The 15,781-nt window shown below is 42.8% G+C and overlaps 1 protein-coding gene across 9 annotated transcripts in view; it reads right to left on the bottom strand.

The window, feature by feature from the left end:
* The window catches only part of LOC147105836 (S-adenosylhomocysteine hydrolase-like protein 2), a 95,911-nt gene that overhangs the window by 28,223 nt on the left and 51,907 nt on the right, over positions 1-15,781 (bottom strand). For 3 of the 9 annotated variants that reach the window (XR_015081600.1, XM_086010614.1, XM_086010622.1), the window contains exons 2-5: positions 12,958-13,069; positions 10,820-10,849; positions 2,707-2,850; positions 876-976 (exon numbers count right to left, since the gene is read on the bottom strand). Coding sequence is in view for 8 of the 9 variants with exons in the window: in XM_086010614.1 (XP_085866740.1) it covers positions 876-976; positions 2,707-2,850; positions 10,820-10,849; positions 12,958-13,069 (387 nt within the window). In the remaining variant the exon portion in view is untranslated. The remainder of the gene's footprint in view (positions 1-875; positions 977-2,706; positions 2,851-10,819; positions 10,850-12,957; positions 13,070-15,781) is intronic. The other 6 variants (XM_086010616.1, XM_086010615.1, XM_086010617.1 and 3 more) reach the window with 6 other exon arrangements.

Here is a 15,781-nt window from a genome sequence, read left to right as displayed (position 1 = left end):
AAAATTATCACTTGATTTTACCAAGTAAAATAGACTCCCACAAGATCCCAATTCCTATCCAGTGATCCCTGCTGGAAACACACACAGAAGAAATGCACCCAGCATGAATCATCAGCTTGAGAAAATGATGAGAAAAAGAAAGAAAAGGCTCACACAGAGTTGGTGGCAGTTTAAGAACATAAGCCAGTCTATTATTAAGGATAACCGTGTAGTGATTAAATGGTTTTGTGCACTCTGCTGTAGTAGTGAGGGGCTATGCAAATACCACTAACCCAAATGCAGTCAAACAGGAACAATGAAGTGCCTGCTGGTGGTGCTGTTTCCGATAGCTCAGCACTGCCACCTGCAGGAGCTGGTATGACATTGCTGTTTGCCACGTTCGTATTGAAATTACAGACGTGGAATACTTGCAAATGTAAAACATTGAACTGTAAAACTGACGGACTGGAGGTGAATACAGCCTGATCAGTATAAACACAAGGTGTCACAGATTTCACATGGCACACCTTCACAGCGTGGAGTAAATAGCACATTCATTTTAGTTAGTAAAGAGTTTAAAGGTGCCATGGGTGACTACAGAAAATCAGATGGCACATGAACCTGGTGTGGAACAAAGTGCTGGCAGTTATTTAACATGCTGCTGGTTGCTGCCTCCCTATTTCTGGCTCTAAATGTACAGGCTTCAGTATAGGAAACATCCAATAGTAAAAAGTAAAGCAAAAACTAATTTCACACAGTAACCTACAGAAAGAACTTGAATTTCATTAGGCCAGGCTGGATTGGAACAGCCGTTATGGACAGCGTGCTAATTAAGCCAGTCGCCCTGCACCCCCCCCCTGATTTTAATAACTGGGGATTTAAGGTTGGACACTCACCGCAGTCTGGGCTGTAATGTGAGTGCAGCCGACAATCTTGGCTCCAGCCAATGGCTTTTCTCCCTGGGCTCGTTTTCGGAGAGCCATGAGCGCTGGCATCTCTGCACAAAAACAAGAGAAAGCTCAGAATCTATTGGAACACACGGTGGATTGGTTGACATTATGAGTTTACTCTGGGAACTCCAAGTTGTTCCCTTTTAATCTACAGCAGACAACAGAATAAAGCAAGACTGAGAGGTGTGGTTAGATCACAAGTGAAAATAACATTTAAAAATGTTAAATGGAGAACATTTGGATTTTGAACATCCTACTGGATAAAGCCGAACTTGGGAGAGAGCATCGCACAACACTGACAAAACCAACTCGCACTCCCCTCTGCCATAACTGAATCAAAGGGAATGTCTCCCTTATCCAGCAAGAATCAGGTATGCACGTTTCCAGTTTAAATGTTAAAAGTGCCCAATCCAAACATATGGAAACAACAGGCAGGAAAAGACCAGCTGGCCCATCATGCTTGCCACACATTCATGATGCCTGGAGCATCATGGCTGGACACTTCTTACCCCCCCAGAAACCATCTAACCTCTGGGGAGAGGCAAAAAACCAGGGGGAAAAAATTCAGGACGAATATGCGGAAAAAACCTTCTGAAAATTCCTCTCCAATACCTTCAGGCAATCTAAGGCAGTCCAGGAGATCACACTTACCACGTGTACGTTATCTGTTAATCCACTTGCCTTCTACATGGTGATCTCTGCCCCAGTCAAGCTCCCTCTCAAAGGCATACAGAGAGCCAGTGTCCACCGCCACCAGCTGGCAACACATTCCAGAGGCTCACTACTCTCTGGGAAAAGAACCATTCGACATCCAGTCTATTCCTACTTTTGCTTAGTTTAAACACTGGTCCTCCCCATCGGAATAATCTATCAATAGACACACCGTCCCAGCCTTTTCATTATTGTTTATACTTGAATATGATGCCTGATACTTTGCTCCGCTGCAGTTCCAGTCTTCTGTTTCAGCTAACAGCAGCTTGGAAGACCGCTGATGAGCAGTGAACCCCAATAAACGGTGTCTATGCAGTGGTCAGCACACTTCATTCTATAGTTGGCAGTGTATGGCGGGGGACATGCTTCGGGTGATAGCCTCTCACTACACCGAGAATACTATCTGTAGGACATGCTACTTCCAAGCAACAGCATTCATTATCTTGTCAAAGTCTGAACTCCCGATTGCCACAAAGCAACAGTATTTTTTTTATTTTTTATAATTTGAATCCTCAGGAGCAAACATTCACATGTATATTTTATGAAGCTGCTGTAGCATTTTGATTGCATGGTGCTTTGTACGAGGGGTGTATTCATACACCTAGGTTTCTTGGCAAAAGAGTGCAAACCCTGTTGAGCAGAATGGATCAAAGGGCCGTAGCAACCTTTTTGGTCTTAGTTGGGTCTGGGATGGAAGGGGTTGGGAGGACCGGCTTGCTACTGGTCACATGGGTTGGGATTGTTGGCCTTCATGGGTCACTGTGCTGAGAAGGGCAGAGCAGTTTATGCTGACTGGACCTCCAAGAATGGGCCCCAGTCTACAGTGCATCTCAGCTTCCAGGAGGAGGCTAAAAATCACTTATTCTGATTAGGGTACGCCTTGTGGGGAGAGCGGCACTTCACAACAGAAGCTAGTAGGAAGGCTTCAGCTAGCCTGCCCATTGCAGGAACCCTTGCTTGCCAATGGCTGTCAATTATGCTTTGCCATGGTTCTATTGTATTTCAAGAAACCAGCTCAGAATGGATAAAAAGCACCAGAATTGATGACTATATGGTATTATCTCACCTTGTTCAGCAATTTCAATCTCCCTGCGCCCAAAGTCTGCCTGTTTGATGTTCTTGATGCAGAAGTCACTGCTGCCCTTCGAATTTTTCTGCTGCTTGTCACGTGGCGATGTTTCATCATCCGAGCTATCTGTGTAGGATGCCGCTAGGGGCAAATGAGAAGCAGTGAACAATCAGCACAACAGACAAATATCAACACTTTTTTCTAGTATCTGACCTATTCAATGTTAAGTTGGGAAGGCAGGCAAATGGGCGGTGAAGCCCTCCACAACTTCATTAATGAAGCTGTTCAGATACATTACGACAAAAACCAATTCTAAGAACACATTGAACCGTACAAACTATACAAGCAGTTAGTCCTGATTAGGCACTGATGCATGGACAGTCTGCATGGTTGGGTGTCCACTATTTTGACCTTCTGGTTAACAACATTGTCTCACAGCCGAGACCATCAATTAATGTGGACACAGGTCACAGAGTGACGCTTGCGTTTGAATCAGTGTACTTTTACTAAACAGAGTGCATGTATCTGAGGGGGGATGAGGAGAGGGCTCGTAATACGAGACTCTTGACGACTTTAAATCCTCACAGCAAATTTAATACAACGGAATAATCTTTAATCAAAGCTCAAGTTACATTTTTGCTGAAAGGAGTAAACTGGCTAAAGTTTAGGTGAAAGATTAAAGGGGATGTGCTCTCTTAGCAGTATCTCTCAGTCACCTTTCGTTACTGCGTTTTGTGTCTCAATAGCTCTACCCCGATACGACGAAGAAATTTTGCTTCAGTGACACATAACTGGAACTGGTCTGTGGCCAATATCCCCATTACTCCCACGCATCTTCATGTACAGTGGTGAATTCTGAAATCAGCAACTAAACACAGTCGCCCCTTGTTGGAACGCTCTTTGCTTCCCCACAACCTTCAATATACAAACACTGCTTACAGCTCCCTCACTAACAAGAAACCTTAGAAAATACTGTACCAAAGCAGGCTTTATAAAGCGTTTTAAAACAGCATACTGCTTCAGGACAGAGACCTCATATGCTGGTTTTACACTTGGAGTCAAGACCTACAGAGCTTACAGGTGGGATTGACTCCCTACGTTTCCAGTATAAAAACTACCTCCTTTATCCAGCCAGAGGTAGAGGGCCCAGAGTGCTTTTAGATTCTGGTACTGATTTTTTTGTAAATAAAAGATGGAATGCAACCAGCAGGGAGGCCCACGCCAGCACTCCTACAGGGTAGAAGGATTGGGTCGCTTTATCAGCAGTAGTACAAAGTATGTAGCTCTTCTAGATGCTTCAGTCATGACTTGAAACATACAGGGTTAATTTCACACAATTTACAAAGCCTCAAACACCAATAAAGGTCATAAGTTTCATGAACCTGAACAACCATCACTGGATGGTGTGGTGTGCTGCGCTGCATTTAAGGTATCTAGTTTTTTTGGACATGGTCACATTTATTACCCATCCCTAGTTGTCCTAAGGTGGTGATGATGGTGGGCCTTTTCCTTGAACTGTTGCAGTCCTTGCGGTGACTGTGCTCACATGATGGTGCTAGGTAGGGAATTCTAGGATATTGATCCAGCGACAATGAAGGAACAGTGCTATATGTCCAAGTTAAAATGGTGTTTGGCTTGGAGGGGAGCTTAGAGGTGATGGTGCTCCCATGACATTGCTGCTCTTGTCCTTCTCTGTGGTAGAGGTTGCAGGGGAAAGATGTGTTGTCAAAGTAACCTTGATGAGTTGCTGCAATGTATCCAGTAGATCATACATACGGCAGCCACAGTGGTGGATATTGAGTCCAGTGGCAGGGGCACTGTTCAAGCAAACTGCTCATATCCAGATGAGTGGCAAGTGGCAGGTGAGTGGCAAATGGCAATATCAAACCACTGACTTGAGCCTTGTAGATAGTAGAGAGGCTTTAAGAGGTCAGGTGGTGAGCGATTCGCTGCAGAGTATTCAGTCTCGATGTGGCTGGTTCAGTTCAGCATCTGGTCAATGGTGACCCCCAAGATGTTGATTGTGGGAGCCTCAACGATGGTGCTACCGTTGAGGGGCAAGAGGAGGTGGCTGGGCTTTCCCTTGTTTGAAATGGTCATTATCTGGTACTTATGTGGCACGACTGTTACCCGCCATTTGTCAGCCCAAACCTGGATGTTATCCAGGTTCTGCTGTAGGCTGGCATGGGCCGCTTCACTTTTGGAGAAATTGTCAATAGAGCAGAACACTGGAATCGCCAGTGAACCATCCCAATCCTGACATACTGATGGAGAAAAGGTCATTGATGCATCAGCTGAAGATGGTGGGCCTAGGATGTTTCCCTGAGGAATTCCAGCAGCGATCTCCTAGCCTTCGACAACAACTATCCTCTTGTGCGTCGGGTATGACTCCAGCCACTGGAGGGTTTTCTCTTTGGCCCCCAATGACTTTCAGTTGTTCCAGGGCTCCATGGTTCCATACTTGGTCAAACGCTGCTTTGATTTCACTACAATAATGTTAGAGTTCTGTAGTTACATTAATAGTAACTGGCAAAACTGCAGTGGTCACTGCTCCTTCATTTCACAAACCTGAAACCAACCAATGTAAATTATACACAACGGGGTTTTGAAATGCAATCTTCTGTGCAGGGGCTGCCTGTCTGAGCTAACAAAAAAAGCACCGTTATGAAGATGGATGTCTCCTGAAATCAATTCTGGCGATTGCTAATAACACTGAGACACCTTAAAATCTTTTTGTGAAGGGAGGGTGGGGAAAAAAGAAAAGTAAGAGGACAATAAGCAAACAAGAGTCTTCCCGTCATCTAATGCATGCTCCAAATATCCAGGGGTTAGTAACTGTATTTCAACTTCTAGCTAAAAGGACACAAGTTGCAGGGATGATAATCGCCAGAAAGAGAGAGAGAGTCCCACAGGCAGAATAAATTTAAAGAAATTTTTTTAAATCACCAAAGTTTGAAGATGACGACATGCTGGTATTTTAAAACATGTTACAGGCTCTTTTAGAAACGTGACACATTGAAACTTTTACTGTCTTTGAACGTTATGCAGATAATAACTATATTTGGGAGCGGTTACAAGTGGGTTATTTCAAAGGGGTGCAGAGGCCGTTATGAAGCTTGAACCATTTACGCTACAAAGCTGAACTCGAGGTTGCTGCCTTGTAAACATCCTATACTGCACCATGCAGAGGCAGTTCCTCTTCTCAATTTCTCCCCAATCACTCCTCTGACGGCAGCTCGTGCTAGGGTGTAGTACCTTTCCCAAGTGGACATTCTTAACTAGAACCTGGATGGTGAGCAACTATCTGGAGAGAATATCATGGGAGAGCCTGATCCTGCCCTTGTCAAGCATCCAGCAGGAGTCACTAGATTTCACACTCACCCCAAATGTAGTCCCGCCATCACAATCTGGCTAAGATCACCTAACTTGGCACAGACAAGACATCAAATCTGTAACCTTACTGTATGGGGCTTTTTTTTGTTAGAACAGCCCAGATTACAGGACAATATGATAGAAGTGTTCAAAACTATGAAAGAATGCGACATAATAGATAGAAGCAGACTGTTTCCAGTAGTTGAGGGGTCTAGAATGAGGGGACCATAGATACAAGATTCAATGCAAGAGATGTAGAAGGGAGAGCAAGAGGAGCTTCTTTACACAAGAGTTGTGAGGCTATGAAATTCACTTCCAGGGTTAGTGGTTGAGACATAAACTACGTCAACATTCAAGATTATATTGGATAGGTTGATGAAGGAAAAGGGGTTGAAGGGACATGGGTAAATGTGATTAGGACTACTTGGAAGGTAAACGCCAACACAGGCCAGTTGAGCCGAACGGCCTGTTTCCGTGTTGTGACTTCTATGTATCACACTACATGGCACATTTACCCACTGAGTGAGCAACAAGGACAGTTTTATTCCTTTTTTGGCTAGGGGAGTGCAACAGGCCTCCTGTAATGAGTTGTACAGTGAAGGATAAATGAGTGATGCAATCAATGGCCTTTTATAAATTGATATGCCTATAGTTGATTATCTGGGAATAATGGCCAGTACTTTTATTTACCCAAGGTCCAAACTTTTTGATCAGGATTCTGCCATTCCCATTGAACTGTCAATTTAAAAAACTGTCCTGTTCAAAGATAGGCTGCTGAACAGACAAGAACTAAAAAAAAAGAGTCGCTATGCTAGGGGGGGGAAGCGCAGCGGAACCGCTGGACATGGTATACATTAGAACACTTTTTGAAAAGATTTGCATTTGTGGTTGTCACGTGGCAATCACATGAAGAATGTTTTGTGAACACCATCAAGACAGGGTCACCAGCAGATCACCTGCTCCTAACACCACGGCCAAGGTTTAAACTTAGCACACACAAATCCAAGGCACAAACCGCTGAGGTCACGGATTAAAAACCAAGAGGCAAAAGGATTTCACTGGCGATCAACACCGTTCGGGACAGGGGAGGGAGTGGACAGCCAAGCTTTGGCAGGTTGCCAAGTCTATATATGCATTAAACAAATAAGTCAACTCATTTCATAATTAAATGCCAGGGTATGATGTGTAAACAGTGGTTCAATTTTCTTAGCTTTTCAGAACTTGTGTGTAAAAAGGTTCACGCCTAAACCCTTTGGATCCTTCCAATCCTGAGGAATAATGTAACAAGCCTGAAAGGTTATTGCATCGAGAAACTTAGGTTAACTTGGGCATGGCCCACTGATGTGCAGACGATAACCAATAAAAGCCTGTAGATTGTAGTAGAAACAAGAATGAGGAAAGTAAGGAGTTCCACAGCTTTGAGGTCTGTGGGGTTGGGGGGGGGTGGGGTGCAGGGAAAGAGATAAATTAGAGCAGGGGATGGCGCAATGAATCTGGATTTTAACACAGCGAAGCCAAAGAGCCAAGGAAGCACGCGCAGGACCCACCTGCAGCATATATCAGGAATTTAGCCCCGATCTGCGCAGTTTTCTAAACATCAATTTAAATGGTTGGAAAATCACGCACAGAACACCTCCAAGTTCCTGATATACACTCCTGGTGGGCAACGCTCCCTGCCAGGGTAACAAAGTCAGAAAATTAGGCCTTATATCTTCCTCCCTAGGTCTGGGGCACCAAGGACAAATACAATACTGCAGTCCAACCAGCGCCCCGAGATCAACCTACTTAACACAGACCGAGGATCAAATCCAGAGTCACCCTGATCTGTATGGCTCACCCACACACTACATGGTGCATTTAAGCACTGAATCATCAATGGAAAGTAATATTTGGACAGTGTTCCAAGCCAAAACCTAAAAAGGTAATTGCTATTTTTTTTTGGGAGGGGGCGGGGGAAGAGAACGAACTGCAGTGAAAAATATAGAAGCCAAGACAAGAGAGTCTTTTCATTCCTATAACAGCTCCTGGTTTTAATATTTCAACCCTATAAATATATGCATCCCCAGGCCATTGGGCGAGACAGGTGAAAGAGTGCAGGCACCCTACTACTGTTATCAAACTGGGCAAATAGTGAGTTAGCAATGGAAAATTCACAATGCAGTTGATGATGCTATTCTGAAGTTGGAGTTAAGGCACATCATCTGTACTATACCCAACTTGGGAATCATCATTTCCAACACTGGGAGCAAAGTGGAGCCAAAATTCCATTCACCAGCACCGACATCCATTATACTGAACAGCTCATAGTAAAACTCAGATTTAACATTTAATTTAAGAGCACCCACTGTCACACCTTTGAAGCATTTAATCAGGAATTGGTCGGGTCCCCAGGGATGGCAAACCCCAAGCTGACCAGTATGAGAGTCACTGTCTTGCTTTACCCAAAGCCTAAAAACAAAGCAACTTGCCAGGTTACAAATAACATCAGTATGTTCTCTGCTTATCCCAGTACTTCAGAGTTTGCCATCTCAGTGTGGGTTGCTACAGCCCTCCCCATTCTGCACAAGATCCTGATTAAGGTGCAAGTGAGCTCTGCTAAGTGAATAATTACTTTAGACAAGTTCAAAGAATGTGCTTTCAAGCACAGGATAGCAGTCGCAGATGTTTCTGTTGTCCTTGCATTGAGAGATTAATATGTACAGCTTGTGGTGCCATTCAACCTCTGATACACATCTGGCGATCAAATTAATCAAAGGATGGATGAGGGGGGGAAGAGAGAGAAAGAGAAAGAGCAACTAAAAGCTCTCAATCTTGAGATTACATCTATAATGATCCCAACTGATATAATAAGGCAAAAGGAGAGATCACTGCACATTATAAAAATATAGCTGATTTGTACAATGTTGTCATCCTTCACCTAAATAAACACACTTCTTGTCTGACCTCAGCAATAACTTTAGAGATCAGAAGTGCAAGTAAAATAAAAGTAAACCAGCTTCTTTAAGGGGTGACTTGACTTGGTTTGAAAGGCCTTACACTGTGTATTATGTATATAATTATACACATAACCAATGATCATCCTTCTCAATTATTTCTGGTGGCTTTGTATCTGGGCAAATTATACTCTGTGCAGTCTAACAATTTAATGGTCACAACAGGTTTTTGTCTTGCAAAGTGCTGCTGGAGGTAATTAAACATTTAAATGTGTTCTTACTACACAATTTAAACAGGCCAGTTTACTCAAGGCAATCATTTTTTAAAATAAATGTTTTTCCTTGAAGTGACCTTCTCACCAAATTCGCCCTTCCACATTCTATACAAAGAGATTGTTTGAACTGCAATCGTCAAAGGGTTTTCTTTGAAAAACAAGCTGCCGTCAGGAATGTGCCACAGCAAGGCTGTGTGGAAAACATAAAACAATTGTATAATGCTAAAAGATAGAAGGTGGAATAATTTAAGTAAAAGGTTGCACCCTTTGTCTTCATGGGAACAAGATAATTAGCCATTGGCCAGATTAGGTCTGCTAAATATGCTAGAATAGGTGATTTGGAGTCAATTGATCCAGGGTCAAGCTTGTCAGGCCCATAGGATTTAGCATGAGAGAAGGTAACTCCAGAGATACGGTTCACACAGGACAAGTGTTTACCAGCATGATCAGTCCCAACTCATAATGCTTTAGTATATACGCTGAAGTCATAAGAACTGGCCGCAACTGTCTCTAAGATCTGCCCTATTGACACCAGTGATGAGTGGACGTAGTCTAAGGGGTCCCAATGACTCGCTGCACTTTTTCCCTTGTTGAATACAACACGTGTAAAGTAGCTAATATTCACAGTACTTAACTTAGAATTTCATGCTCTCCCCCAGCCCATAAAGTTAATACAAGGCATGTTTTAGCATGGTAGTGAGCTATACAAACCAGGAAGTAACAGGGTTTGATCCCTGGTCTGTGCTGAGTTAACTGATCTCAGTCAGGCAGTGGTAGAAACCCTACAATTGGCCTTGGTGTCGGAGTTTTTGGGGAGGGAGAAGAGGAATATTGAGGAATTCTCAAGTCTGATCACTATCCAGCGGTTGCTGCTGGAAAAGGTGTTGATAATGACAGCACCAGATTTGACTGTGAAGCTCCTCTCTCCCCAGGTTCAACAGCCTGCCAACACTCACTGTCTAAGCTTACACATGACAAATGACCACTTAGGTGAGATACTGAAAGGCTGCTGGTGCCCATTGAACTACAGACCAGCAGGAGTTAGCATCTTCAGGACAGATGGGGAGAAAATTGAAAGGGAAATACCCCCAAAAATATGGATCTAGAAATTTTTGGTGGTGACGTTAGTGAACACACAATGAATTTGTAGGATAAACACTGCTCTGCTATATTATCGCAATTAGCCTGTTTATTTAAAATAGGTTATTGCCTCCACTAAAAAACCAAAAGGAACATCATGTGGATGTGTTTAGCACTTGTTCCCTAATATTGCCGTCAGTAATTTCCAGTTTTATTCACAATATTCCCCCTCCCTCTCCCAAAAAGGAAAATATCAAGTTCACTGTAACAGGGCACTATCTTAAGGTGGCTTATCTTCCCAGCTGCAAAATGGCTTCCTCTGCCTGTCCTTTTTTGAGATGAGATGCAATTGCCGCAGGTGAGCATACGCTGGGACAAGTGATCGCTTTCTCGTACCTGTCTCTACGAACAGCTTCATTTTTTTCCAAACTATTTCTACCATCTGCTTACCATTATTTTGATTAGACATACCCATCAGTTCTGGAGAGGAAGAAAAAAAGAAGCTGGTTAGTGGCTAGTTCCATCACTACAGAACGATGGAGAGATGCAGGCAGATTTGAAGCAAGCAGCAAGCGATCACTTGGCGGTTAATGCAGTTCAGTGCAAGGCTGTGTTCAGATTCCAGTAATAATTGCAGTGCGATAAATCCTTAATAACTCAAAGAATAAAGCTGTTAACAGTGTGATGGCAGGGGGTAGTTATACCGAGACTTTCTTCTCAACAGTACAGCATCAATACACAGCACTGATCTATTCAGATTAATCCTTTGCACAGGCAACACACGGTGCTGAATTTTCAGATTCTTGCATTTATAATAAATGGAATGTTTCATTCAGAGGATAAAATGAAATTGGCCAAAGTCATGGTATTGCAGAAAAAAAAAATCAACAATACTGGGAGTGATTTACTTCAACCTGAAGCCACTCTGCATAGGTACATTGCAATCTGCAGCAGTCCCAAGACTGGTAACTGTCATGGGTGAAAACAGCAAATAACTGTGGTATTTAGAAGTTGCAGAAACACTCTTGCCAGGCTTATGGTAAGTCTATATTTCAACATTTATATAGCACGTGTAATGTAAAAAGTATCCCAAAGTGCTCCACAAACAGAAGTTGGTGAATGGGTGCCTAGCCATGGACTGTGACCAAAAGTTGTGTCAAAAAGATGGATTGTCAGAATTTTTTATTTTTATTTTTTAAATTTTTTTTTGAAAAAGGTAGAGAAGTGCTTGGGATGGCAATTAAAAAAAAAGTTTGAATGAAAGCTGGGAGAGATGGAACAGGCTGATCGGTTCAACATTAGATAACTGGGGAAAAAAATTGAATACGTGACACCCACCCATCCAAGAGTGGAAACATACTGAAGGAGACGCAACCCAGTTGATCTTTGACTTCCTGTCCTCTTCATTTATCTCCACAGGTCCTTATTCGTGCACTTAGACCCCTCTCTAGGTTCTAATTCAAGCTACCTGCGATGGTATGACGACTTTAGAACAGAATATCATCAATGAGTGCTGATGTTTCCTGTGAACACCCCACCCTATCAATCATCCCAACTGCATCTTGTGTCTTGCTGTCGACTGGCACTACAGAATAAACTGGATCGTGCTAATGACTGGCATCTTATGTATTTAAGTTGGTACTGTCCCTGTATTTTTGGGAAGGTGTGAAATCGACCTATCTTCTACCCATGCCCCTGGACAACACACCAATTACTGAATGAACAGGCAACCTACCACCAGGTCTCCAGCAATGCTGGCCCAAAAATGACTCGCCCTCTGATTTTCCCTCCTCCCTGCCCCCTCTGTAAGGAGGCCCTTGATCTCCATTCAGCATCTCCCCCAGCAAAGTAGCAGTGATCATAAACTCAAAGAAATGGGTGAGGCAACTGAAACTGCACTGCATCATGCACAGATACCCAGCATGCTGTGCCACTAATATACTTTCACCATCTAAAAACCACACACCAAATTCAGTGCAATTTTGAATCAAACACAACTACTTTGCCACAGTTATGCTGGGATCAGTATTTCTACTAACTGGTTAGAACAGCCAGCTTGTAGTCTTTGCATTGCTGCCACTATAGATCTATTGATTCAATCTAAACAAAAATGTAATGTTTAATACAGAAATAATTCAATTACTCAAAGGTTCTACCTATGAAATCTATACACAACCAAACCTGTGTATATGTTTTTATGTCTTTTAAATACAGGGGAGTGAATGGTACATCACCTTTCCTGCATCAGCAGAGGCAGGCAGTACAAATCAAAGAGGCTGCACTGTTGCTGCACAAGGTATTGGGAAATTCCATCTGGAGTACTACATGCACAGTTCTGGTTACTGAGTTACAGGACGGTGATTATTGCCCGAGAAGATACATAGGCGAGCAATGACGATGACTTCAAGTACGACAAATGAGGAATGGGATTTGGGGAACTGAAGTTGGGGATTTGATGAGAAGCTGGAAGGTGGCGTTGGTCCATGAAGAAGGGATGAGCTTATTGGGATTAATGGTCTTTTCCTGTCCTAAACAGTTTTCATGTGCGTATATACAGGACATCTCACTGAAGCCCTGGAAGCGCCTACCTGAGCTGTAGCTGTCCGTTGAGGATTGGGAGATTGATCGAGAAAGCGAGCGACGACCTATTTTTGTTGGACGTTTGTTGAACTCTTGCTTCTGGTCAGCAAACTGGATCTGCTATTCATAAGAAAAATGGAAAGGGTATTTACTGTAGATTGGTTTCAAGAATCTGGGATCAGCATGTTTACCGGTGTTTATAAACAACTTAACTGGGTTGCACAGTGTATTGGCTCAACCAATGCACCATGCCATATGGTGGGTAGGTGTGGGATCTGGCTAGCACTTCCCCGATATGGTAAGTGCACAACATTGCTGTTACCACTTGGAGGGGGTGGGGGCAGACAGGTGATGAGTGGAGGCCATTCTGCCACAAGAGAGGGTAAAATATATACACAGGTATATATTTTTTTAATTATCAGGACAGTAATCCCCTCCTGCTCCTTCATACCTACCCACTGGTTACACAGCAGCATTGACAGAGCTGCAGGAACAACTTTTCTGCCCTCCTTAACCAGCTAATAAACCAAGAAGAAATCCAGAAATCGTCAGTGCTGATGCCGATCAATCACGAGGAATCCATGATATATTACCAGGTTAAAACAAAGCTACATTTACAGGATTACTGACCTTCCAGAGGATCAGTATAAATACTGAAATCTGCAATAATTTTTCATAATGATTTTCACATTTCAGTCATTGCCCTCTTTTAATCCCCAGCCTCGAGTAAGACGCATGGTTATACGCCTCTCCCCCCATTCCCCTCAAAATTGCAATGCCTGGATGGCAAAAAGGATGGAGAAGGAAAAAACCATCAACAGAGATTCCACCTTTTGTGTCAAGAAACGGCACTAAACGCATCACAATTACTGTTCAGATAAAATAGGTTGCATTGGTCAGTGAAATAATACAACCACACCCAGCCCTCCCGAGACAATTCAGCAGCCAGTTTACAATCAAGTTGTTGCTAAATTATGACCCTGTGGTGAAGAGATCCTAATCAGTGGGAAAACAGTTTAGTGACAAATTACATTGACGTAATCTTCCTGGTGTAAAAGAATGTCTGAAGAGCACGTTACAAGGAGGAGAGGCAGACGGCAAGTAGGGAATAATGAATTTAGGAGTGCTTCTGGTAGAGTGTGTCCTGGAGGACAGGAGATGATCAACAATCTGGAGCCAGAGGAAGAGGGGGTGCGGGATATGCCGTGCAGCTGGAAAACTGGTTTCCCATATATGGTGAGGTGAGGCGTCAGAGAGGTCGGAAAACAACGAGAACGGTCTTGAAGCTAATTTGGTGGAGCACATGGAGTCAGTGGAGCTTGGTGAAGATGGGGCTTTGTGAAGAGGAGGACTCAGGAAGCAGAGCCCTGGATTATCCAGAATGTGTGAAAAGCAGAGAAGGAGGGGGCTAGAAAGGAATGCATTACAGAAATCAATCCTCGAGGTGATGGTGGGGATGAGTGTTTCAGTAGTGGAGGGAGTAAGAAAGGAGGCCAAGTGGGTAATGTTCTGGAATTGCAACAAAACTCCCGTGGCAATGGGACAGCTCAGGGTTAAGCAGTGCGACAAGGCTGCATACCACCATGCTCAGCCCACTATTTCCAGCATACAGAAATAGCACGGCATATTAATTCTGATTTAAAAGTATCTACATAATACACAAAAAAAATCCCATCACACATCACAAAGGCAAGAACACCAAGTCTTAAATGCGTCTTGTGCAGCAGCGACACTGCCTCAGTTGCGTTGATGTGGATTGGTTTCAGGTGCACACCAACGCAAAAAGTAACAAGATAACGTGGGTATGATTTATCTTGGCTCAGTTGATAGCACGCTCACCCAAATCAGAAAGCTACAGGTTCAAGCCTCACTCCACAACTTGAGCACATAATGTAGGCTGATATTCCAGTGCAGTACTGAGGGGTTGCTGCACTGTCAGAGGCGCCATTCTTCAACTGACCGAGTGAGGAAAAGGAGATATTAAATGAGGAAAACTTGCAAAAGAAACATTGAGGAATAAAAAAAATGAATAAATTGATCTGTCCAAGCCCCTGTGGCCAAAACAAAAACAGACACGTGGATATTGAGGGGAGACTCCAGCCTGGTACAGCGACATGGATATGGGCCAATGCTCTGCCTGGTACAGACACACACAGCAAAATAAAAAACACAACTGCTGCTTCTCCTCGTTTGTATCATGATAATTGTAAACCAGTGTGGTTTGTGTCATCTAAAGTAAGGAAGATATATTGTTGACAAACTAAATTTAGGATTAAATTATGAAAATTAAAAATTGAATAAAACTGAATAGGTTTGGAGAAGTATAACTAGACTAAAATTATTTCTAGGACTAGAACACCAGTTAAATAGTCCACATTTTTGTGACTTGAGAAGTGAAACAGTTGATATGTTTTGAAATATAAATTAAGAAAATCCTGAAAAAACAACACTAATATCAAAAGCAGAAAGTAAATGTTCTGATTAAAATATTTTCCAGGACTAAAAGACAATTAAAATTTGGGAACAAAAAATATGTTTAAAACTAAATGTCCTCTGAACACTATAAATATACCAAGACTAAAACTCAATATCCAAAGAGTCTAAAACTAAAATGGTTTCTGGGACTAAAACAACATTGCTGTGAACCACATAGAATTAGAAAGCTCAGCAGAAAAACCTTTTCATATACTAAGAAATGAAAAGTTTGGATTGATACTGCTATATTCCTGTTCTGTACAATACAACTATGAACATGGTCCAAAAAGACCACCCTAAAATCATTCTACAACACATCCAAGCAATTTCAGCCAACCAAGTGCAGTTTCACCCTCC

This window comes from Somniosus microcephalus, chromosome 17 (genome assembly GCF_052327205.1).
Source record: "Somniosus microcephalus isolate GS21.2 chromosome 17, FLI_Smic_1.0, whole genome shotgun sequence".
In the NCBI taxonomy this organism is placed as follows: domain Eukaryota; kingdom Metazoa; phylum Chordata; class Chondrichthyes; order Squaliformes; family Somniosidae; genus Somniosus; species Somniosus microcephalus.
The sequence above is the reverse complement of the archived record's forward strand: the minus strand, read 5'-3'. Positions and strand labels throughout refer to the sequence as shown.